Below are 26,415 nucleotides of genomic sequence, written 5' to 3' on the forward strand. Positions count from 1 at the left end.
TCTCAGAGGTGGCCTTGTCGATGATCTCTTTCACCAAGTCAGAGGGAAAGAGATGCTTACCCCAGATGTTGGAGGAGATGAGTTTCCGGGGTTCGTGTTTCACTGCCGCGTTGGCAAACACGAACTCTCTGCAGGTTCTTCTGGACCTGATGAAGTCACTAGGTGGGTTTTTGCAAAAACCATATAGAAGTCTGGGACTCTAATGTCCCCAGCCATGACCTGGTGAGACAGGGAGGCAGCCAGTCTCTCCTTGGTCTCTTACTCCCGACGAAGAAGGTGGTCATTCAATTTCGGGAGGTCCTCGTTAAACTGACGTCCAGCTACGTCAGGGTCCAGCTTCCCAACTGTGAAGGTGTACTGGATATCTTTCCAGAACTTGTCATCGGGGGGAAGGGCGAGGGAGAGGGGCCTACACTCCTCCAGGGTAGGACAGGGATTTCCTTCTTCCACCGCCTTCATGACCGCATGAAATGCTTTTTCCACAAAGGGGAAGGATGCGGAAGGGGGAGCAAGAAAGGACGGGTGCTTCTTGCTCAGAGCCGGCATTTTCGAATTAGTAAAGCTGCAGCTCTTCAGGTAATCTGCCAGTAAAGCTTGGGCCTTTGAGTGATCGAACACGATCACCTCTTTGGGCTCAGTCTCCTCCTTGGAGGCTGGTTCGGTCGTAACAGTCCGGGTAAGCTTCGAAATTAGGGAAGAATTCCACTTCTTCCAGGAGGATAGACCCTAGCTTGTCATTTATGAATATCTTGCCAGTTGTGATTGGCATGTGCTCAGCATACCTCCAGGGGTTAGACTCCGAGCAGGAAGGAAGATCCTTAACCAAGATCTTCTTCGGTTGCCTCAATTCCAAGAAACGGCTTGTAATCTGAGCGGAATGCTTACTAAGCTTCTCGTCCATTAAGACCACCAATACCCGGATGGCATCTTCAGTGGCAGGCACCAGGGGCTGCGGTGCGGCGGAGGTAGAGGGGACTGGCTCCTCGACCACTACGGGAGCTGGCGGAGGAGGAGGGGCAACCTCGCCCTCCGAATCAGGGTATTCAAGCTGATCCTCTTCTTCCTCCGGATCCTCGCCCATGAGGGTCCTCTCGGTGTCGTCGGACACGTCCGACATCTTCTCCACCTCGTCTAGACTACACTTGCTAAGTGTAGTCTCGATGTCCGGTTCTACGGTCACTTGAACCAAGGGGATCTGATCCTGGGGGATCACAAAATCTGCCGACGCTTTCGGAAAAAGGATGGCCCTCATCTTCTCATTGGGGAGACACGGCCCGGCAGCGTTTTTCTGGAAACCGCGCACCTACCTGCGCAGTTTCTCTTGAGCATTGTCCCTGGCTTCTAAGGACGGGGGGTTGTCGAACCCCTCGTCAAGGAGGCCTTTGCAGACTGGGCAGGAGACTGGATCCCAGTACTTGAGGTTGCCCTTTTTTGCCGTACAGGGGGCGTGAGTCCGACACGCACCGTGCCCGTAAAAGTCCGGGCGGCGGACCGAGCAGAAGGGGCTTTCACATTTCACGTACTCCTCCTGTAAAAGAAAGAGAACATGAGTACATGGAAATAGAGTCATGCCTTACATTACTCTTAAATTAAGATTCCTTAATCTAATTCTTAAACTTAGAATTGTGTTATGTGAGCTCCGGATAGGTGAGCTAGAAAAGAAGAAGGAAGACACATACTTGTGAATCCCGTCCAGCCAGGTACCCCAACCTTTTCTGCTGGCAATTCCTTAGAACCTGAGGTTATAGGAGAGGGAATGGTATCCCTATGGGGAAGCCAGACTAGGCTTCCTTATAAAGGAATTGTCTGCAGGGTAGAGAAGGTCTGAGATCGTTCAGAACTTAGATAAAGGACGGGAAATAGGATAAACCCCTCAATATTTGGGAAGCTCCCGGTAAGAGACTGCACTGAGAAGCACAGAGTATGCTGGAAACATTGTATGGTACACTCATACAGCTCAGACACTGTCTTCAGGGTATGAAACAGCAAAGAAGATCAGTCTGGCTATATAGATGTATAAGTCGACTGCCGGCACGGGGCCGGCAGCCGGGGGGGAAGGGGTGCTTGTCCCTGGAAGCCGTGGAGCGTTGCCGGCAAGCCGGTGGCAAGCCGGAGGTCTGGTCCGGCAGGGTGAATCCATCAAGGTTACACACTGAGTAGCAGAGAGGTAGGAAACACTTATAGGGGCGACCGCCGGCACGGTGGCAGGTCGCCGGCGATGGTGAACCTAACTGGGTACATAAGATGGAAGGTGTCTGAGAAGCCGGCGGCGGCGGCAAGGGACGGCGGTCGCCGGTGGCGATGGCAAGGGGCGGCGGCCCCCGCCAGCCGGCAGGCTGACGCCATAGGTGGTCTTCAGACAGAAAGTCCTATGAAGTAAGAAGGTCACTGGGTGTGCTGGCGACTAGCTGCGACTAGCGGCGGCAAGGGGCGGCGGCCCCCGGCAGCCGGTTAGGTGTTGCCTTAGGTAAACCTGAGATAGGAAGGTCCTATGTAGTAGGGAGTCACCTGGCGTGCCGGCGGCAGTCGCCGGGAGGCGGCGGAGGCAGTGGACCAGCACCATGATAGGAGAGAGAAAGATAAGGAGGAAGGAGGAAGGAGGAAGGAGGAAGGGTAATGTCCGATACCCAACCGGCTTTCCTCCGGAAGGAGTGTAATCATGATAGGGGGGGAACCCTATCACCCGACGGCAGGGAGCCGGCAGACGGCTGGGTGCCTAAGGTAATCCAAGGGAGGATCAGAGAACACTCAGGACAGGGGGGGGGGGGAGGGTGATCTACTGCCGGTAGGGCGGCCGCTAACACAACCCCATAGTTCGACTATGAGGGGGAAGTGTAGCAGAGCGGCCACCCAGGCAGGAGAGCGCAGCTTAACCTACAATTCTCCCTGAGGGGGAATTGTAGGACAGTGGACAGGGGTGGGAAGGCAAGCTGACACAAAGAATAGAGTGGGGGAGGGGGGCCGGGGGGGGGGGGGGAGGGGGGCAGAAGGGATCGCGACCCTAAAGCTCCCAGAGGGTGGGGGAATCTGTTTTCTATACTACCCAGGTAGGAGAGAAGCGCTCTCCAACCCTAGGGTAGGTTAGCTCAGAGTAGGAACAGAACTGGTGAACTGTCCTAAACTATAATAAAACAGAGACCCCCAAGGCTTAACCTAAACCAGGAGATCTCCTCCTAGATTAGGTAAGGCTGGGGATGCATATCGCTAGGCTACAGGAGGAAGGGACGAGTCTCAACCAAGAGCAGTCTAGAGGGGGAGGGCTAGGCCTACCCCTCCCACCTTCAGTCTCAGTCGATACCCCAAGGGAAAGACGTTCCTTAGGGGTGGACTGGGATGAATGATAAGTACTCTGGGGTTCTGACCGAAATCCCCCCATACACTATGGGAGGGAAGAGGGAAGAACTACCTAGCCTAACCTACCCGAAATGTTTGGGGTAAGGGGCTAGGAATAGCAAGGCTACCCAGAGGGAGATACATTAGGGTGAGGGAGATAAGGAAGCATACAAGGGTCCCAGCGTTGGGTTAGGTGTGGCCTGGCTGGGCCAGGCACCGTTCCTTGTATGGTTCCTCGAAGGCGAAAATATGTGCAACATGGAATCTTGTATGCCTAAATCTTCATTAAAATAACACTAAGAACACTCATATGCAGAAGTAAATATGAATACTAGGCTGCGGCCTATGTTAGGCTGAAAGGCTAGTATGGGGTCGACTGGCTAAGAGCGCCGAAGACCACAAACGGCATAAAATAATTATTCCTAAAAATGAAGATTAAATAACCCAAGATAAATTTAGTTATAAGGCCGGGTAAGGCTATGCTGGCTATCTAAGCCTATATCTTCATTAGCGTAAGCACTAGGAACACTTATTATATCATGCTGAAGCAAACATGAACACTAGGCTGTGGCATATGCTAGGCTGAAAGGCTAGTATGGAGTCGGCTAACTAAGAGCGCCGAGGACCACTATCGTCATAATATAACTTATTCCTAATAATGAAGACTAAATAACTAAAGATTTATCTTAGTTAAATAACGCATGCAAGCGAACAGCAGTGCCGTAAAATGACGTCCCGGGGCAAGGCACAGCTCGGCCACAAAACACAAGATTTTAGCGTAAAAAGTCGTTACTCGACGGCCAGAGCATATTTAAACAATACAAGAACCTGGTACTCAACTTTCCAGAAGAAGGCGAAGCAGAAGGCTGAGACATCTTGAAGGATGCACACTATAAACAGCGATAAAAGGGAACAAACCAAAGGGCGTTATCGCTACTAAGAAAGGAATGAAGTGGACGGACGTGACGTCACACAAGTATGGCGCCGGTTTGTTTACGTTGTGAGTATCGTAACAGTGACGAAGGGAGGGTAACTTTGGAACGGCACCTCAGTTATTTCCCACATTCCCCCCTCGAAGCGTAAACGCTAGGTGGGGTGCAGATGGCCATGTGACGTGTTAATGCATGCGTCCCCTGTTGATATACGATATTCTAAAGGGATAACCCTTAGAATACTCGCTCCAGAAGTTAGAATTCTGTGAAAACCTTTAGTTTAATTCTCTGGGAATATTTTAGTAGTTATATATATCCAAAGGAAGCTATTGAAGGAACCTTCCATCAGGACGACATGGCTTGAGCCCAAAAAACTCCCTTATTAAATCATGCTATCGAAGAATATTTCATATTTACTAAAAGAAACAATTATTACTTGATCTATCATTTTCCAAATACAGTAGCATTTTAATTTCAATAGTTTTATTTGAAATGCTTCTCTCATATCTTATTAACTTGTACTGTCGAGTTGAATCGCATCAACTTAACTGGGGTTTCATTAAGATGCCGATGCACGATATTTCAAAGTTTTTAGCTCTGTGGTGCTTGATTATAAAGCTTAGGAAATTCTTGATGACAGCTCCGTCAATGAGTATTCAATAGAGACTTTGCAAAGAAACAAAGATTTAATTTTTTACAGAGAGAGAGAGAGAGAGAGAGAGAGAGAGAGAGAGAGAGAGAGAGAGAGAGAGAGAGAGAGAGAGAGAGAGAGAGATAACTAATGCTATAATGGGAGCTATAAATGTATTATATCAAAATCATGATAGCTTATCTACTATATATAGTAGATATTTTGAATAAGTTAAGAAATAGTAAATTAGTTGGCCCTTTTTTATCGTAGGTTCTTTCTTTGAGGTTTTGCAATACCTATCAAATAAAAATGTTCATAATCACGATAAAATTCAAGCTGGGCGATGATATCAAATAGCACACACTCATCATACTGGGAGTACAGCTGCCACTACCTATCTTTCCACCATACTGGTCCTAGCTCTCCCAGTTGAAGAACACGTATGGAAAGAGCTGGAGCAAGAGCATAGAAGAAATCTGTAGTAAATTTGGGATGGAAGTTGAAGAAATAAGAAATTGGGGGAAAAGGACCCTGAAAAAAGAAATCAAGAAAAGAATTATTGAAAAATATAGAAGAAACTATTGAAGAAAAAAAAAAGAAAGTAATGAAAAAATTAAGATTTATTAAAGGAAATGGCCCACTACCTTATATCAGAGAAATGAATCTGGATAAGGCATCCCTTGTAATGAAGACAAGATTAAATATGCTCAACTTAAAAGCGAATTACAGGGGAAAATATGAAGATAATTTGTGTGACCTTTGCAAAGATGAAGATACTACCGAACATTTATTTTTATGCCCAAAATTAGGACAGCTAATGAATGTAGACATAAGTTTAGGTACGCTGAAAAATCTTAGCAGGGATCTGACTGCATTTATAGGTAGGGCAATGCATATAAAATCGGAATTCAAGAAGTCAAAACTGACCACAATAGGTTGCTAAAACTGATGATAGCAAGGTGTTATCCTATCTAATTTCAAGGTAGAATGGAATAAAAGTAATGATTGAGAATCTCATTACGGTATTAATTTATTTAAGGCACAGGTAATATAAACTTAATAACAATAATAAGAATAAGCTTACAATAGAAGCTTTGCACCTATCTATAAAGTGATAGAGTGCCCGCAACGGAGTGAGCAATAAGGAACCCGGAACCAGGAATTGTACAGTGTATATCCATTTACTGTGGTGAAAAATTAAAGCTATAATTTGTTTAAACTGGTGTTTTACTTCATTGTATCCAATAATAATGCATGTAATATTCACATTTTAGTATTGTATTTGTATTTAAAAACAGAAAATTATAATCAAGCATTGTTTACATTCAAATCAGCTGATCAACCCAGCGTAGTCCCGCAGTCTACCTCAATTTTCGAATAAAATAACTCCCTTATTATTAAGACATGTTACCGAAGGATATTTCATATTTACTAAAATAAACAATTATTTCTTGATCTATCATTTTTCAATTAACATAGCCTACCAATTTCAATATTTTATTTGAAACACTTCTCTCATATTTATTGTACTGGGAGTTGTCGATGCACAATATTTTATAGTTTTTAGCTCTGTGGTGTTTGATTATAAAGCTTAGGAAATCATTTACCACGGCTCTGTCACTGAGTATTCAATAGACTTTTCAAAGAAACAAAGACTTCATTTGTTACACGCACACACTCACAGAGAGAGAGAGAGAGAGAGAGAGAGAGAGAGAGAGAGAGAGAGAGAGAGAGAGAGAGAGAGAGCTATAAACGTAACATATGAAAATTATGATAGCTTATAAGACATCGGTGCTTATGTAATACTATATTAACTATATTTGGTAGGTGTTTTGAATAAGTTGAGAAATAGTAAAAACATTACTCTTTGTTACTGATTCTTATGTGCATCAGCTGATCTGATCACAGCACCCAAAATACTTACTTAAAATAAAACACATTTAAAACAAAAGTTCTTAAATGTTTAATTAAAGCACAACTAACTATTTGAATAATCGTAATTCTCTAGAATGCAATAATGCTTCCGATATGAAATCGAATACAGTTAACTCCCCATTAACACTACTAGTTCTGTTAACCCGATTTCGAAGTTACAAGAGTTAAAATTTTTCTAAGTTAAAAGAGTTCAAATTTATTGAGATATATTCTGTTAACACGAAATGTTCGATGTTACGCAAATCGAATTTCCCACCTGAGAGAGAGAGAGAGAGAGAGAGAGAGAGAGAGAGAGAGAGAGAGAGAGAGAGAGAGAGAGAGAGAGAGAGATATCATAAAAATTTCCCTCTTGAAAACCTAGAGAATTCAAGGAAAATGTACTGTATATGATTTATGTACTGTAGTGGTTTTATCTAATCATAAAAGCTAATACTTTTTCAAGAAAACCAATTTGGCATTTTCTTCACTAGACATCAAAGGCATCACCTTTTTAACCAGATCTTAATCCTGTTAAAAGTAATGGCATCGAAAAAATAATGATGATAATGTACATCAGACCTGTAAAGCAGTATTCTTAAATTCATTACCCAATAAGTAGGCTGTACCTTGTTTTTGTAAGGATCGGAGCAGTTTGGTCATCACCACTTCGGACGGTTAAGGAATAAAGGTTGGCTAGGTGATTAAGTTGATCTAGATCTTTATCTGTCATAGGACGTAACCGCAGTTCTGATTGAGTTGGGTCCTATAAAGACAAAGTGAGGTAATTCAGAAGAGGGCTAAGTTCTGGAATAGAAATTTCCAAGCATTCCAATTAAATAGTCTCACACACACAAAAAAAACCTTCTTACAATGAACACAATAGCAGAGAATATATGACCAATTCTTGAAAGACATTTATTCATAAAATAGACAATAAAACAATTAACAATTAATATACCTGCAAGAAAAATATAATTAAAACTAATGAAAAAAAATTCGTTGAGCTAAACAATCGTTTCTTTCATCACAAACCACCATTCATAATTTGCAAGCATTCGTGATCTTCGAATGTTCCTAGGTTTACAGTCTTCAAATCTGATAGACATTAGTACTATGGTAACATAACGTTGCATGCAACATCCCGAAATAAAGGTATTTATTGATCACGTGCTTCATTCCCTAAGTTTGCAGAGCTATTGACAGCTGTTTCCATATTTCTCGCCTGGTTTGAAGAATAGAATCACGGATTAACTTCCTTGATCAAATAGTTTTAGTGTCATCTAGAGCCAATGAACAAGTTGTGGTAATCCAAGAAAAGAAGTCTGTCAATGGAAAAATTTAGTCCTGCAAAATAGCCTCTGATTACAGTCCCTTCAACTAAAGCTTGCTAAGTTTTTGTAAGTCTTGGAAAATATCTTTAAGAATCATCAAAGGTGGCAAGACCTCAGTTACCCATTAGTAGTTCTTCTTGCTCCTTTCACCAGATATTGGTATTCATGGACAAATTTAGTCTTAATTGGAGAGTACACTTACCAGATCCCCGAGAAAAAGGAACTCGAGGCATCTCGGTGTAAAAGACAGAACATCCATTTCATATAGGTAAAGGCTGTCTTTTTAAGCCTCAAGCATCTGCCCCACTTCTGGAAGGGCATATTGTAGTAGGTATAACAACCAAAAATTCAACAAATTTGGCTTACTTACAAAATAAGAGTGGTAAAAGAGATATGATCTTCTGTCAAGCAGAAGATATCTTTATGTTGGAGACAAATAACATCTGTATAGTTTCAAAGTATTCTTCATTAAAGCACAACCTACTATCCAACAGTCTCAGTCGGGAAAAGGGGGCTTGTCTGTCAGTGGTCACTGAATTTGAAGATATGCAATGATCTTTCGTGTCTGGTGTGGTATGCTATTGGTAGATAGATATCTTTATGTTGGAGACAAATGACAACTTTATAGTTTCGAGGCATGCTTCATTATAGCACAACCTAATATCCAACAGTCTCAGTAAGGAAAAAGGAGGCTTGCCTGTCAGTGGTCACTGAATTTGAAGATATGCAATGATCTTTGGTGTCTGGTGTGGTATGCTATTGGTAGATTTGTTTGAAATTAATCTGACCTACAAGGTTTTAGACCAGTGGACCTAAATGCCTAAAAGTAAGATGCAAACATTATAGGTCTGCTCTTTTACCAGTATTTAATATTCTTGGACTAGATGTAGACTAATTTAAAAAACCTGAAGAGGCTTATTCAACATTTTTGTTGTTCCTCAAGGGATGTTTGAACCTCCTAATTGGGACATCTCCCTGGTTCTCAAGTATCATCACTTCATTGGTGGCTCTCATGATGAAGACATGCTTTCTAATGGCTTCTGTATCTTTGAGACAGGTCAACAATATTTAGACTGCTTTGATGAGTTCCATGTTAGAAATTGAAAACCAATGCAATTTTTTTTGCACTTGACTTCTTAGCAAAACCTTAAAAACACATAGCCATGAATAAAAAGTAGAAACTTTCCCAACCCCTTCCCATTTATTTGCATTAAGTAAAAAGAGAGCTGGTTATGAGGCATACTATTTCTTCATTGCTTAGGGCAGGTCATCAGGAGAACCTACCATACCAAGTCAGATGGTAGAACACACCAGGTAAGAACACACCAGGTAAGAGTTGAAGTCCATGAAATGAGGATTCCCTATAATTTTGTTTTTCTCCTAAAATTATGATTTAGATGTTTTATATCTTATGTGCAGGACAGTTTTACTGCAATTTTGCTTTGATAAATTTAAGAGGATACTAGCATCTAAGTCTTGCATCCATAACAAGTGTTATCTTAATTAGAGGAACTGGAGAATTTCAAGAGCCTTTCTCAATAATCTATGTGCTCATCCTCACTTTGAACTACTCTCGAGTCATCTGAACCTTGGTAGCCAACTCTTCCCTGGATCCGATATGTAAACACCCAATGCAATCCAGCAACTTGGCTCCCCACCTAAATTGTCATTTAAAGCAACTCAAATTTTCAGAGCACAAAAATAGTCTTTATTTCTTTGTACCTCCCCTGGCCCTTCTATTGTTTCTTCTCCAAAAATTTGGTTTCATGAAATTTATCTCTAACATTAAAAAAAAAAGTTGATTTCCTTTCCTATTAACGGATACACTAGCAGTTAATGGCAAGAAGCCTAGTGCTAGGGTCTTTGTTATTTCAGTTTCTCTGTTGACATCGGTCCGAACCAACGTACTGTACACCTCTTCCAGCCTGTGATAACTTTTATTGTATCTAAAGCTGTCTCCCTCTGGATTTCTTAGTAATCATTGAACTGGAATAGTATTGATTCAAATTATCGTTTTGAGAAGTGCAATTGCCTCACTGTGCCTCACAGGGAAAGTATATTCTAAGTTCAAGTGCTAATGAAACATGCATTCAGTTTAGGGGGAAACACAAAGAAGACTAGGCTGGATGTTTAAAGTAGGATTGATGATGAATATGACCCAACTGCACCATTTTCTATTACACACATATCCAGCTAAGACTTGATAGTGATGAGTTTCAAAGCTTTCAACTTATCTAGCTTCCTCTCTACAAGGCCTGTGAGTCTTTGCTTGTAGGCGGTAATTCTGATATTTGTTGCCTAGTTGCTAGGCCTAACCTGACTTCTTGTTCAGGTGTAGAATAAGTGTTCCATTTAATAAGGTCTTTGAATGTTCACTCAGCATTACAAAATTGAGATCCCCCTTCACTTCTTTAATTACTTTAGATCCTTCTGCTGCCAAACACTTGCATTCCCACATTTCTGGTTGCTACTTTACACAACTAGATTGTGAGGCAAAACACCTAGTTGGTGGTCTGGATCTTAATATCCTTCCATTCGGTAAAGTATGCACTCTTAAGCAACTTAATTTTTCCTTTGTGGATGGTATTTCATATCATATGATTCTCTTAAACCTCTAATGCTGTTGGTGATGTTTCAGTTAAAGCTGATCAATTTAGTTGAGTTTCAAAAGGCAGTGTGCTTTTTTAACTTGATAGCTTGGCCACTTGCTCATCACAGGTTAATGTTATCTAGTTAAGGTAAGCACTAATATTTTTTTTACTGAAATAAGTCTTAATAAAAAAAACTTGAAAAAAATAGAATTATTTCTATTCAGTGAGTAAACTTTAGAATTTTTTGTATATCGTATGTGAAGAAAAAGCAAATTATTATAATAGAAAGAAATACACAACTATAATAAAAAAAAATCCGAGAGGTGTCGTTGCAAAGGCCCTGAAACGGAACCTGATCAAATGAGCATAACCTCCTCAACCAGTTATAAATGAATAGGGTAGGGATACCTTTCATTTTCTTCTATTTACCCTTCTTTACATGAAGATGAGGATGGATGAAACACTGACTTACATCCAAAGTGTGTTGAAATATATTATATCCCTTCTAAACCTTGCATAACTTTATTAAAATCCTTTTAATGAGCTGTTAAAGGTAAATTCTAATGCTTTCATTTCCTAAATTATTACAAGACAGCTACTTTCAAAACTATGTATACATTTTAAGTCTCCCTCTACATTGTGGATTGAGTCATTAATTTATCATCTCAATTATAAAGAGAGGCTGGTAATTTTAGTCCTGTTTTGTCTTTAAGCCTTCAATACCCCAAATATGTTTTGACTTGTACTTATCAGCTACTTAACTTCTAGTGTCAATCTAACTTACTCATTTGAGCTCATGATTAAAAAACGAATGAAAAATTTGAAATTTTCTGGCATCCTGACATCGAAGGTTATCGATGCCGATATAGTTTATTGTAAATAAAGAATAAATGCATATTCAATTATAACCATAGAAGTAAATATATCATAAAAGTTATATAGCTTTCAGAGGACCTGCTTCTGAAATAAATCTAAAAATACCGCTATCATTGTATGATACATGTCCAAGAATCTTAGCAAGGATGAACCTGCTATCCTTACCTCGAGCCTGAAACGGATATCTATTTCTTTGTGTGCTATATTTAGATCATTCAGTCAACAAATTCCTCACTGTCAAGGGTATCCAACAGCTGTCGCAGTATGCTTGGTGAAGGCCAGCCACCAGAAACGCATGTGTCACACGTGTGATCAATGCAGAGATGACAAAGTGTAGTCTACCACTTTCAGAGCATCCCGTTACACCTCCAAGGGGATATGACATTACTTATTTCTCTCATCTTATTTTCAATTAAACTATCCCAATACTATTGCCAATTATTATAGATAAAATTCTTAATTGTAGGTAAAAAATCATTACAGAGAATGTGATACTTTCTTGGTAGCAACTTGGCTGCAGCATTCTTTGCCAGTGAATCTGCATCCTCATTTCCAGACACACCTACATGTGCCGGAACCCAGCAAAATCAAACTGTTATACCACTCAGGCCAAGAATTAAAACCCCTCTAAAATCTTTAAAACTAAAGGGTTATTGGAATTAAAACCTTCTAAAACTTGTAGGACACTTCTTGCATCACTAAAAATGGTAAAATTGCCCTCCTCTTTTAACGCTATTTTCTCAATAGTGGTTAGTATTTCATATAGTTCGGCAGTAAATATGGAGGATATTAGAGGAAGTGCACCTCTACAGTTAAAAAAAACTACTATATACTCCAAATCCAATGCCAGCATCAGATTTGGAGCCGTCAATATATATAAAATTTGATTCCCTATGTTCTTTCACATGTTCCATAATAAGAGATGTGGCTTCGAATTCAGTCATGTTCTTTTTTATATCAATAAAATATTTACAAAATGATATTTCTGGTAATTTCCATGGAGGGGTTGGTGATATCCTGAATGGAAGAACTTTCTAGCCACCTGTTGAGATACTACCGCTAGAGAGTTATGGAGGTCTTTTTACTGGCCAGACAGTACTACATTGGATCCTTCTCTCTGGTTACGGTTCATTTTCCGTTTGCCTACTTAAATACCGAATAGTCTGGCCTATTCTTCACAGATTCTCCTCTGTCCTCATACACCTAACAACACTGAGATAACCAAACAATTCTTCTTCACCCAAGGGGTTAACTATTGCAATGCAATTGTTCAGTGGCTACTTTCCTCTTGGTAAGGGTAGAAGAGAGACTTTAGCTATGGTAAACAGCTCTTCTAGGAGAAGGACACTCCAAAATCAAACCATTGTTCTCTATTCTTGGGTAGTGGCATAGCCTCTGTACCATGGTCTTCCACTGTCTTGGATTAGAGTCCTCTTGCTTGAGGGTACAGTCGGGCACACTATTATATCTTATTTCTCTTCCTCTTGTTTTTTTGAAGTTTTTATGATTTATATAGGAAATATTTAATTTAATGTTGTTACTGCTCTTAAAATCTTATAATTTTTCATAGTTTCCTTTCCTCGCTGGGTTATTTTCCCTGTTAGAGACCCTGGCCTTATAGCATCCTGCTTTTCCAACGAGGGTTGTAGCTTAGCAAGTAAAAATAATAATAATTATATCAAAACTGTTTATTAATTGTTTTACCCAAAAACCACAAGGTTGAGGGCATTTTGGGTGTAACTCAAAATACATACAATGCCTTACAAAGTTTTACCGTCTGACAGGCAAAAGAATTAGGAAGTCTTTGCAACCTAAACCAATACTGAACAATAGAAGACTTTCGGTAAAGGTCTAGAGGTAATTCTCCAGCGTCAACAAGGAGGAAGTTCTAAACGCTCCTGTGGACAATCTAATACCAGCATGATGTATATTTCACACCCATAACTAATTGTTGAAAAAATTAAGGCCTTGTATAATCTTAAAATAGTTTTGCAATCTGCCCCCATGATGGATGGGACAATACTTTTAAAAGTTTCAGAGCCACATGACATTTAGCTTTTAATGCCTTCAAGTGAGGACCCATGTAAGCCTACAATAAAATATCAAGCCTAAAAATTTAGCTTCACTTACACAGGGGATATGTTGACCTTTGATGTATATATCTGTGTCTGGATATACTCCCCGAATCTGACAGAAATGATCAACAATAGTTTTGCTTGTTGAAAACTTAAACCCATTCATATCAGCCCACTGAATAATTTTGTTAATTGAGAATTGCAGTTTTCTCTAAACCACTGCCATTCTAGTTCCAGCAAATGATATGGAGAGATCATCTACAAATAGTGTTGAGAGAATATCTTGGGGAATGATGGAGGATATCCAAATAATGGCTAGTGCAAATTGGATTACACTTAGCACACTACCCTGGGGAACTACTTCCTTACATTTCCTGTGATAGAGTTTCCCCACTCTCACTTGAAAAAATTGTGCGAAATAAATGATTGGACGAACAATGGTAGCTCTCCTCGTAATCCCAAATTATGAATGGTTTGAAATATACAATATCTCCATGCAGTATCATATGCTCTTTCAAGGTAAAAAAAAAAGACTGTTACATGGTACTGTTTGGAAGCAAAGGCTTCACAAATAGGAGACTCAAGTCATATCAACACAGACTAAATCAACAATAGATAGGGGATAAAATACACTTCTTTACCATGTATTACATCAGTCTTACATTGACCATCTTCTCCATGATCTTACATAAACAAGATCTCAATGCAAGTGGTCGATAGTTTGCTGCTAAAAACTTATCCTTACCAGGTTTTAAAAAGGCTAAAATAATGGCTAGTTCTCAAACACTTGGATAACTATGATCATGCCTTAATCTGTTAAGAATGCTTAAAACAAATAACTTGGTATTAATAAGTATATGTTTAATCATAGCATATGGAATTCCATTGGGTCCAGGGTCTGTATCATTACAAGGGGTAAGTGGGGAATCAAATTCTCTTTCAGTAAAAGGAGAATTTTGTGATTCTTTCCTTCCTGTTGCAAAATTTAAAATTTTCTTTTCTTCAATGCTCCTAAACTGGTGACTAGGAGCTGCTATACACTTGCATGATACATTCAAGAAATTATCAACTAGGGCATTGCTAACCTCAGTTGCTTCAGTCACATACTGAACATTCGCCTTCAATACTAGTGGTGGATTGGGGGAGAATTTGCCTGCTATCTTTTTTACTTTCCTACATACAGAAGATGGTAGTGTTCTACTGTTGACTGAGGAAAGAAAAGAGAACCAAGATTGGCGCCTAGCTTCTTTCCTGGCACGACGGAACTGTGCTCTACATTTTCTTTATATAATCAAATTCTCCTCTATATGGCATATACACAATCTAGTCAAAGATTTTCTTGTGGTTCTGTGAAAGGCAGTTGATTATGAAGACCACCAGGGGACTGGTCGCATTTGAATAACCCTCTGGTTTTGGGAATTGAATTGATCCCTGTTGTATGGAGAGTTCCATTCAGCAAATCTATGGCATCATCAACACTTTTACACTGTTCTGCACTCCCCTCGATTTCACTTAGCTCAAAATTTAACCCAGTCAGCCTTGCCAAGATTTCATCGTAGCGATCTTTGTAAAGGGGGACCATTGTTGGTGTTTATAATGATTGGCGTATGATCAAATAATGTCCTCCAATCAAAATCAAGAAGGCTGTTGGAGCTTGCAATTGAAAGATCAATGCATGACAGAGTACTTGTCTGAACATGAAAATGTGTGGGCTCTCCTGTATTAAGGAGTCTGACATCCTCATTTTCAACAATTGATGATATAATATTGCCCCTTGTGTTTGCTAAAACATTGCCCCTTAAAGAATGTCTACCATTCAAATCTCCAAGTAATAGAAAAGGTTGAGGGAGTTGTTGAATCACCTCTATTAAATTATTATACAAAATATTTTCATTTAGAGGCAAGTACAGAAATAAAATTGTATATTTTCCCCTATATCAATCTGTACAACCACTGCCTGCAGAGGTGTACGAATAGACAAAGATATTGGGAGAACATCTCGACGAACGTACGTGAGACTTCCGCTATGACTCCCTACTCAATGATCATATGGTGTCCTATATTAGCGAGGACAAGGAGTATTATCAAGTTTGCTCTCTTGTAGACATATAATTATGGGGGAGTGCTCATGAATGAGGAGCTTAAGTTCTTCATATTTGGCCCTTAAACTCCATTGCAAAATGGAGGAAAAACTGATGGTTTATTTTATGACAAGCATCTTGGATGAGGTCTTCCCATTTGCAGTTTTTGTTTTAAAATTATTTCCTGTAGGCTTCTTAAAAGAAGGTCTTGATAAATTAGGTTTGGTATTTGCCTTTTTTAATGTTCTTTTGACCTAATTGTTGAGGGGGATAGTGGACCTCAACTTGAATTTGGATTGATTTACGTTGTTTTCTTGTTTATCTGAAATATCAACAGACTAAACATCATATCTATTTGATATCATAACTTTGGTGTTTTTAATAGAAGGGAGTGAGAGAGATAGAGGTCTCTCTCTCTTCCGATTAAAATGTGGTGATTTATCAGGTTTTGGCAATGTCCCCACTACAGATGCACCAGATAATTCGGTTTTTGGTGTAACCTCCATCAAATCAGGCAAAGATAGAGCCTCAGAGAGGTTAGAATTTTCCTTTGTTATGGGGGACAAAGGTTTAAGAAGTTGGCAAAGCCTTAGGAGGTGATATTCATGCCTCATCATGCAGATTGTTACCAGTTGGCATATTTCTTTTTTGTAAACTACTGACAGTAATACATACATACATACATATACCAAAGGCACTTCCCCCAATTTTGGGGGGTAGCCGACATCAACAATGAAACAGAACAAAAAAGGGGAACTCTACTCTCTACGTTCCTCCAGCCTAACCAGGGACTCGGCCGAGTTCAGCTGGTACTGCTAGGGTGCCAGAGCCCAACCTCCCACATTATCCACCACAGATGAAGCTTCATAATGCTGAATCCCCTACTGCTGCTACCTCCGCGGTCATCTAAGGCACCGGAGGAAGCAGCAGGGCCTACCGGAATTGCGTCACAATCGCTCGCCATTCATTCCTATTTCTAGCACGCTCTCTTGCCTCTCTCACATCTATCCTCCTATCACTCAGAGCTTTCTTCACACCATCCATCCACCCAAACCTTGGCCTTCCTCTTGTACTTCTCCCATCAACTCTTGCATTCATCCCCTTCTTTAGCAGATAGCCATTTTCCATTCTCTCAACATGGCCAAACCACCTCAACACATTCATATCCACTCTAGCCGCTAACTCATTTCTTACACCCGTTCTCTCCCTCACCACTTCGTTCCTAACCCTATCTACTCGAGATACACCAGACATACTCCTTAGACACTTCATCTCAAACACATTCAATTTCTGTCTCTCCGTCACTTTCATTCCCCACAACTCCGATCCATACATCACAGTTGGTACAATCACTTTCTCATATAGAACTCTTTTTACATTCATGCCCAACCCTCTATTTTTTACTACTCCCTTAACTGCCCCCAACACTTTGCAACCTTCATTCACTCTCTGACGTACATCTGCTTCCAATCCACCATTTGCTGCAACAACAGACCCCAAGTACTTAAACTGATCCACCTCCTCAAGTAACTCTCCATTCAACATGTCATTCAACCTTGCACCACCTTCCCTTCTCGTACATCTCATAACCTTACTCTTACCCACATTAACTCTCAACTTCCTTCTCTCACACACCCTTCCAAATTCTGTCACTAGTCGGTCAAGCTTCTCTTCTGTGTCTGCTACCAGTACAGTATCATCCGCAAACAACAACTGATTTACCTCCCGTTCATGATCATTCTCGCCTACCAGTTTTAATCCTCGTCCAAGCACTCGAGCATTCACCTCTCTCACCACTCCATCAACATACAAGTTAAAGAACCACGGCGACATCACACATCCCTGTCTCAGCCCCGCTCTCACCGGAAACCAATCGCTCACTTCAATTCCTATTCTAACACATGCTTTACTACCTTTGTAGAAACTTTTCACTGCTTGCAACAACCTTCCACCAACTCCATATAACCTCATCACATTCCACATTGCTTCCCTATCAACTTTATGATATGCTTTCTCCAGATCCATAAACGCAACATACACCTCCTTACCTTTTGCTAAATATTTCTCGCATATCTGCCTAACTGTAAAAATCTGATTCATACAGCCCCTACCTCTTCTAAAACCACCCTGTACTTCCAAGATTGCATTCTCTGTTTTATCCTTAATCCTATTAATCATTACTCTACCATACACTTTTCCAACTACACTCAACAAACTAATACCTCTTGAATTACAACACTCATGCACATCTCCCTTACCCTTATATAGTGGTACAATACATGCACAAATAGGTGGGCTATATGTCTCCTGCAGCAATTTTCCTCCTGATTTCAGTACTTTGGCATAGCTTGTTGATCCATTCTATAGTTTCTTGGCGTGCCCCACACATATGTTCAATACTGGATTTACTTAGGGCAGCCTCTACCAACTTAATATTGTTGGAAACTCCTTTCAGTATATTTATGATTCAAATTACAGTTTTAACACCTGGCCTAAAATGTACACTCTCCATAGTGATGTTTGGACTAAGTGCTACACATTTTTTTCTTTTTGCAGATTTTGGAAGGATGTCCAAATTTGAAACAATTGAAACATTGAAATAGCTTCTGTTTAAAAGGTTAAGCTTTAATCTTTTCATTTTCAATCAATGTGAAAAGGTACATCGGCATCCTGGAAAGTAAGGATAACCATGTATGTCCCAGGAACCTTATGCACCTTCCACACTGTTAATGGGCACATGGCCAGTATCTCCTCTTCCGTAAATTCATACAAGTCTCTATTAAAAACTAACCCCTTTCATTAACTAAAATTTAGGTGAGATTTGACATTCAACTTTATATCTTCGCTATTTGTCTTTAAACTGAATAATATAGTGGATTGTGTGCATGAATAGGCATGTGTGAGAAAACTATTCTTCCCATAACAAGATATATCTCTAGGTGCGATCATTCGTACTTTCTTCTGAAGAAATTTACATATCCTGAACAAATTTCCTGTGCCCCCTATTGATTGACCAACAAGCCATATAGGTGGTTTTGGTTTTCTCTGGGAGGGCACACCCACCTCTATCTTTATCTATCCAATCTTCACGTTTGTACACATTGAGATCTTTAGGTACCCCATCACAAAGTGCATCCTTTATATTTAAATCATTGATTTTAATATTCATAATGTCACATATTGCATTAAATTATTGATTTTAATATTCATAATGTCACATATTGCATTAAATGCTTCATCATGAGTATTAAAGGATATCCAAGAATCCCATTTGTCATCTTTGATTCGCATTCTTATTTCTTTGATTTAAGCCGTAACATTCAAATGCTTTCCATATCACATCGTAATCTGTGTCTAATGCAATTTGGGTAACATGCCGGATTTCAAGTTTCCCAGTGTTTCCCAAATTACTTGATTTTTTAGTATTGGAAAAATGGTCCTTTTTAGTTCCGAAGTCTTCAACAGATTCTCTTTAAATGAATTGCCAAAGATCGTCAACAGTGGGGGGATGGAGTCGGCATATCCAGGGATGGGGCGTCATTTTTTGAAGGGTCTATGGTCAAGGATGGGGTTTTATATTTTGCTGCTGTATTTTGTTTGGTTGGTTTACCTACTTGAGAACATTAAGAAAAGTACCATTCGTTGGAAAGGAAATTTGCATTCTCCACTATCGGTACAATGAGAACATACTTCCTAGATGGTCCACTCCATACTCTACCTAAAAATAGCACCAAAACAGATGTAGAGGCACAGGTGTAAGCTAAACTCGCCTGTTAGGACTGACACCAAGAAAGTATGGAATCATCCTCCTCATATCTGTAATGATGGGCTTCTGGCCAAAAGCCAAGAGTCCCAACTCAAGGACTGGATACCACGGATTCTGCTGACCCAACCCTTGAGAATAGTTCCACCAAAAAGGTCCAAAACATCTTTGCGATTGCTGAGATCATCCAATACTCTCGCTCATAACTTTGAATGCAAATACCTCCCAACCGTGATCCCTTCTCTCATTCATCTAAGCAGGCGGTAATAACAAATGTGGAGATATCCCTGCCATTGAAATAAAATATAAATAAATAAATAAATAAATGAACAAATAAAATAAATATATATATGCATGTATATATATATATATATATATATATATATATATATATATATATATATGTGTGTGTGTGTGTGTGTGTGTGTATAAACTTAGGAGAAATAATACAAGAGTTAGGACAGCAGGACAAAAGAAAGTTTATAAAATCAGGAGAAGGTCGAAGTAATATTGAGAAGAAGAAATAGATGAGAGAGAAATTTAGATTTGAACTGGGAGAGCAATTTCCCCAAGTTCGAGAGGCCTCTTGCCCATCACAATTCTTCAACAATATGAAGAAACCACATGACACCGTCAAAGCCTTCTCTCATTAAGAGGTTCATGATTACTGATAATAAAAGAAAATCTTTATGTGCAGGGCTTGCAAGCTGATTTGCTAAATCATTGCTTTTTGTGGGTAACAATGCAGGAAGTGTTCTTGAAATACTTTCTTTTGTAGTCTGTATAGCAGAGAATATTTCTGGCATTAGAGGAGGCTTACTTTGAGTAACAAAGAAGGCTAGGCTAGTTGATTAGCGTGAATGATGACGGCAATACCACACCAACCTTTGTCTTTGCAACAGTCACATCAGTTTAGTTTTCAGGTCATATTAAGAATTTGACATTTTCAACACATTTACTGCAAGTTCAGAAGACATTAAGTTTTCAATTCAGGATAATATTTCAGGCTTAACCTGCCCTGTTTCAAACCATAGCCTAACTCCTCAAGTGGTAGTTAGTAATTCTGGGGCACTTTTCTATAATGGTTCTGATGGTACATGGTACCTTCCAAGTTGAGATCCTCTTGTAGTGTAAAATTCTTTATTTACTATCGACTCTTCTGCTATGTGCCACTCTCATTCCCACATTTATAGCCACTCTTCAAAACAACTGAAATTCGCAAGGCATAAGACTGAGATGGTACCCTGGATCCTTATATCTCTCCTCTCCCTATAGTAAATGCCTCTAAACAATTACTTATCTTTAAGTGCTGAAATGATAATTTGACTATATAATCACTCCTCTCAATAAAAAAGTAGAATTCCCTTATGCTAAATGAACTGAGTTATTTTGTTAAAAGATTCACTAGCTCATCTCATGTATTTCTATCACAAGGTAACTACAGGGAATAGTAGCTCACTTGCTTAAATAATTTCTCCCAAATTCAGAGTAAGGCTAGTAATTCTAGTTCTCAATTTGTGTTTAAGCCTTCTATCCCCCACGATGGATCATTGCCAATCTAGTCCAGGATTACGATTTACAGATCATCCTAACAAATACCTTTACATCTTTTGACATATTAAGTGTTGAAAGGCTTATAGGAATAATCTGTATTTTCTAACTTCAAATCAGGATTAATCTATTTACCAGTTACTTTAAGTGGCCAATTACTTAAAACTAGTTTTAGATATTTATTACCATTTGATAATACAAAGTCAGAACTGGTGATAAAGTAGATCCGTTGTCACTGGACCACATCAGGAACCAAGGCAGTATAGGGTCACCCTCCCTGTACAGGATAAGAGAGATGCAGTTAACTGGGACTAAACTGAATAAATTTGCAATGTTCAAATTTTTATCTAATTTTGCATTATCTGATCCTTTTTGAAGACCAGTAGGATCTTGAAGAGCTTTCGAGGCTGTATCAACCTGTGTAGGTTTTATGATTAAAGAACAGGTATATATCTCATTGGTGGGGCAGTCCCAGAGGTGCTATCTTTTCTTTTATTTCTTCCCCTCCTGTGGGGCCTGTTGTAGATGTATATGTAATTGATTAAGTACTTTCTCAGTTTGATATCAGAACTCAGACAATTAACAGCCTCTATGCTGTTATGCATAGAAATTATTTATGTGTGATCTTGATCTTCATTCTGTCTCTCGTACCAGGGACAATTTTTAATTTAGATATCTTATGAGTAGTAGCCTACATGGGCCTCAAAGTCAGGCTTTGGGAAGTATGCTTCATGATCAGATTAAAGTTCAGTGTAAATGAAAAGTTCAGCTTAGCAGAAAGCTGTCATTATATTTTGAGAGTTGGAGATAGTGGGGTCGCCCAATCATAGTCATGATTACATTATCGCTGAACAAAGATAAAGGTGTCTTGTTCTTTTTAGTATCCCGTTACATGAAAGGTAGATGCCCTGTTACATAGTGGATAAGTCTAGATCTTTACACATTCTCATCATTTGTCATGAATTGCCAGGTGTGAAACATGCTCAGGCTCTCTTCAAACAGCAAAATGACTAATATTGTAGACCTATTCTGGCCTAAAAGAATGGTCCACGGTCAGAAAACCAGTTATAAGGAGATATATCAAAACCCATCCATGCTTCATGTAACCACACGGAGACTATCAATTGCATTCTCAGAACTAGGGTCCTTGCAGCCCTCTAGATTATCTTTAGTAGGTTCTAAAAGACAGCCTACCATTGCTCTACATCAAAGACACTGCTGTGCTTATTCTAATGATGCCAACCTAATTATGTATCAATGACTAGAACTAGCTACAGAAAAATTGATTTTTCAAATTGCCTGTTTTTAAATGAATTTTCAATCTCGGCCTTTAAGGGTTATAGATCAAGATTTAATCATAGTTCAATGAAGATTACAGACATGCTTTTTTTTTTTGAAAACCAGGATGTCTAACATATTTGGAAGGGTAACAGAAATGTTGCTCAGAGTTTATGCTTCAACAGAAAAGGAGTATAGTAGGGTAAGGCAATTTTGGACAGAGGCAATTTTGGACAAGGCAAAAATTGGTCAGATGCAATATCCCTAAGACTATTTATAATTTTCGAAAAGTATAAGGCTGTTAGAAATTGCCCAACCTACTATTTTATAAATATTAGTATGTTTGGTTTAAAAAAAAAAAGATTAAATACCACTAAAAAAATTGTTGAATATGAGTTTCCAATAATTGCCTCACCTTCATTTTAGGGGTTCTCAGAAATAATACTAGAAATCATTATTTTTAAAAATAAATTAGATGATACTGAAGGAGGGTTTAAAATTAAAAATTTATTAAAAAATCTGGAATATCTAGTGTCCAATTTTGCCACACCTTGAAAAATGGTAATGCAATTTCGGACACATTTAAAAAAGACAACAAATTCATAATGTTAAGTTATTAAGTGATAGATTTTGTAAATGTTCTCATCTTTCATATTCTTATATATATTTATGTTTTCTTAATAATTAAGAAAAAAATATAAGTAAATTATAGTTCTTTGAAAATATTTTAACAATCTATTTTAATAGAGAAAATATGGATATAAAAAAGAATAAAAAAGAAAAATATTTTCTTTGCAAAGAAAATAATAATATAACCTATTATTAATGAAAAATATGTGCAAGAACAAAACCTGAAATGAATATGAACAATTCAATATACATTAAAACCATACACATAGCAAATTAAATGCTTGAATATAAGACTTCTCTATTTACTTCAACTGAATGCTCAAAAAACTGCATCAGTTTTTTTTTAAAGATGGCACTAACAATTTTCTTTGAGGCCTGGGATCCATAAATAAAGGACCTTTAATGACATTTGTGATATGAAAAAGGTTTGTATCCGTTTGGTGCCCTGGATACTCTCTACTCCAGATGCCTGGTGGTTGATCTTACTAGAATTAGTATGAAACGGCAGGGATCACTTGCCTTAATTAGATAGGCACTGTGTATCACAAGGAACTGGCTATCCTTTTGATGAGTTTAGCCAATGAATCCCATATGGATTTAGTCACTCTATGGAAAAAGAGAATTAAAGAATATCCCCCAATGCCGGGCGTAGCGGGGTGCTAAGAATCTCCAGGTTTATAAATACCAAAGAATGTTAGACCCATGAATCACATTGGGCAGCAAGTAGAGAATGAATTTATGAAATATAGTTTGATATCTTGGCACTTAGTGAAACACACTGTAAGGGGATTGATAAGAAAACTTTAGACCAAGGCAATACATATATCTACTCAGGAAGAACAAATGGAGTTGGAAGAGAAGAGGTAGGAATGATTATGACACCAAGAGCAGAAAAGTCATTAACGGAATGCAGAGCTGTAAATATCAGATTGTTACTTGCATAGTTTAAATCAAAGCAGTGCAATATAAGTATTATAGTTTGCTATGCACCAACAAATGATTCCCATGAAGAAAGGAAAGATAAATACTATGAAGAACTGCAGAGTGTAATAGATGTGATCCCAGAGAGAGATATGAAAATTGTGAGTGGTGACTTTTAATACTAAAGCTGGAAGAAATAACCAAGATATAGAGAATGTGATGGGTGTTGAGGGTCTTGGCGTAGTTGCAAATGAAAATGGGATCACATTTCATGTTTTTGTTCAGCAAATAATCTTGTTATTGGGGGTACTCTTTTCCAGCACAAAGACATCCACAAATATACATGGACTTCACCATGTGGCAATTACAAAAATCAAATAGATCACACAGCCATTGATTATAAAAAAAGGACTCTGAGAAATGTATGAAACTATAGAGGTGTAGATATTGGAGTGATCACCAGCTCCTCATTGCCACCTATAAAAAAGAGAGGTCATGAATAGGATATATGAATGGAATAATTAGATTGATATATGTGAAGCTGAGGAAGACCTTGATGTGCCCATGAATGAATTCAGTATGTTTGAAGTTGAAACTATCATTAAAAAACTCAAAGAGATGGAAAGCCCCTGGATATGATGGAATAACTGCCGAGATGATACTGACCAAAAATGAAGTGACTCCCCAATTACATACAAGATTATTTTGTAGAATATGGCGTGAAGAGGCATAGCCTGATGAATGGGAGATAGCAGTGTTGGTGAAAAAGGCAAAAAATAAAGAGATCTGGCTGATTGCAATAATTACAGAGGCATCACACTTACTACAGTTTTGATGAAAATATAAAGTATGTTCATCCTAAAGTGACTAGAGAGGTAAATTGATGAAAAGTTCAGAGATGAACAAGCAGAATTTGAAAAGGTAGAAGTTGTACTGACCAAATCTTTAATTTAAATTATGGGATACAGCAATGCGTCGAATATAGATATTCACTTTTGATGGCATTTGTGGACTATGAAAAAGCCTTTGGTAGTGTGCACTGGCCAATTTTGTAGAGAGTCCTGCGTTATTATGGAGCTCCTCTCAAATATATAAATTTGATTAAATCTGTTCATGAGCATAGCAAATGCAAAGTTAATGTTAGTGGAGTCCTATCGAACCAATATCCAGTGAACAGTGGAGTACTCCAAGGGAATGTGTTGTCACCTATGCTGTTTATCCTCGTGTATTTCATAATGCATAGAATAGTTGCGGATAGTGGAGAAGGATTGCACTGGATTGGTAACAGGGTATTAGCTGACCTAGAGTATGCTGATGACACTTTCCTTATTAGCAGAACACCACAGGACTTGCAAAGCTTGCTTCCCAAAATGTATGAAATATTACTTGAGATTGGACTCAAGATAAATTGAAGAAAGATAATAGATGATGAGAACGGAATATCCAATGTAAGATGAAATATCCTTGGAAGGAGAAAGGATTAATGAGGTGGTATCATTTAAATATTTAGGAACTATGATATCTAATACAGGATCTTTAGAATTTGAGTTTAATGAAAGATTGAAAAAAGAAAATCAGGCAATGGCTAAGTTAAATAAAATTTGGAAATCAAATTGCTGAAATTACATATAAAAAACAGGCTATACTGTATATCAGTTTAGTGACATCGGTGTTACTCTATGGACATGAATTGTGGTATAATAATGAAACAATATAAAACATTTTGTAGATTTGAGAACAAAGTCCACAAAAGAATATTGGGAGTTAAAAGGCACGACAGGATTAGAATGAAACTATAAGAGAGATTACTTGAGTGCCATATATGGATGAGATCATGATGAGGGGTAGATGAAGATGGTTTGGGCATGCTCTTCTCACTCCCCAAGAGAGATTAGTTCATCAAACTTTCAATTCGGCTCCACAAGGCACTAGAAGAGTTGGAAGACCCAGGCCTATATGGCTGAGAACTATGAAACGTTAAGTAGGAGATGAATGGAGAAGTATTGATTTAAAAGCTCAAGATAGAGACGACTGGTGAAATCTAACCTAGGCCATTTGCTCAATAGGCGTGGGAGGAGATGATAATGATATGTGGCTTCAAGCAATCTAACTCAACGCAAGTCATTTTGCCTCCTTCTTCCTCTAAAAACCGTTTTGATGCTCAACCAATGCAAAATTTGCCACATACCATTTTCCTACAACTGCAGCTTCTTTATATGGAGGTGAAACGCTCTTACAAAGTGATGGTTTTAAATCCTTTTTTATTTCTTTTATTTTAGGTATAAATAAATCCTGATCAGATTCAGTTTGAATTATCACCATTTATTACCTTGGTCAATTTAGATTTTTTGTACTTAGTGTTTGCAGACATTTTCATAAAAAAATCGAGAAATAATTGGTTGTTTTGTATTTCCATTATTTGTCATGTTTCTATCTCTTGATACATTTCTTTGGGCTTTCCCTTTTTTTTCGTCATTTCATCTTTCTTTCTTAAATCTTCAATAGCAT

General features: G+C 38.6%; 1 protein-coding gene across 8 annotated transcripts in view; it reads right to left on the reverse strand.

The window, feature by feature from the left end:
- The window catches only part of LOC137635197 (G patch domain-containing protein 2-like), a 784,198-nt gene that overhangs the window by 240,095 nt on the left and 517,688 nt on the right, over positions 1 to 26,415 (reverse strand). For all 8 annotated transcript variants that reach the window (XM_068367662.1, XM_068367664.1, XM_068367658.1 and 5 more), the window contains one exon: positions 7,437 to 7,573. In XM_068367662.1, coding sequence (XP_068223763.1) covers positions 7,437 to 7,573 — 137 coding nt within the window. The remainder of the gene's footprint in view (positions 1 to 7,436; positions 7,574 to 26,415) is intronic.

Source organism: Palaemon carinicauda, unplaced genomic scaffold, assembly GCF_036898095.1.
Source record: "Palaemon carinicauda isolate YSFRI2023 unplaced genomic scaffold, ASM3689809v2 scaffold10, whole genome shotgun sequence".
In the NCBI taxonomy this organism is placed as follows: domain Eukaryota; kingdom Metazoa; phylum Arthropoda; class Malacostraca; order Decapoda; family Palaemonidae; genus Palaemon; species Palaemon carinicauda.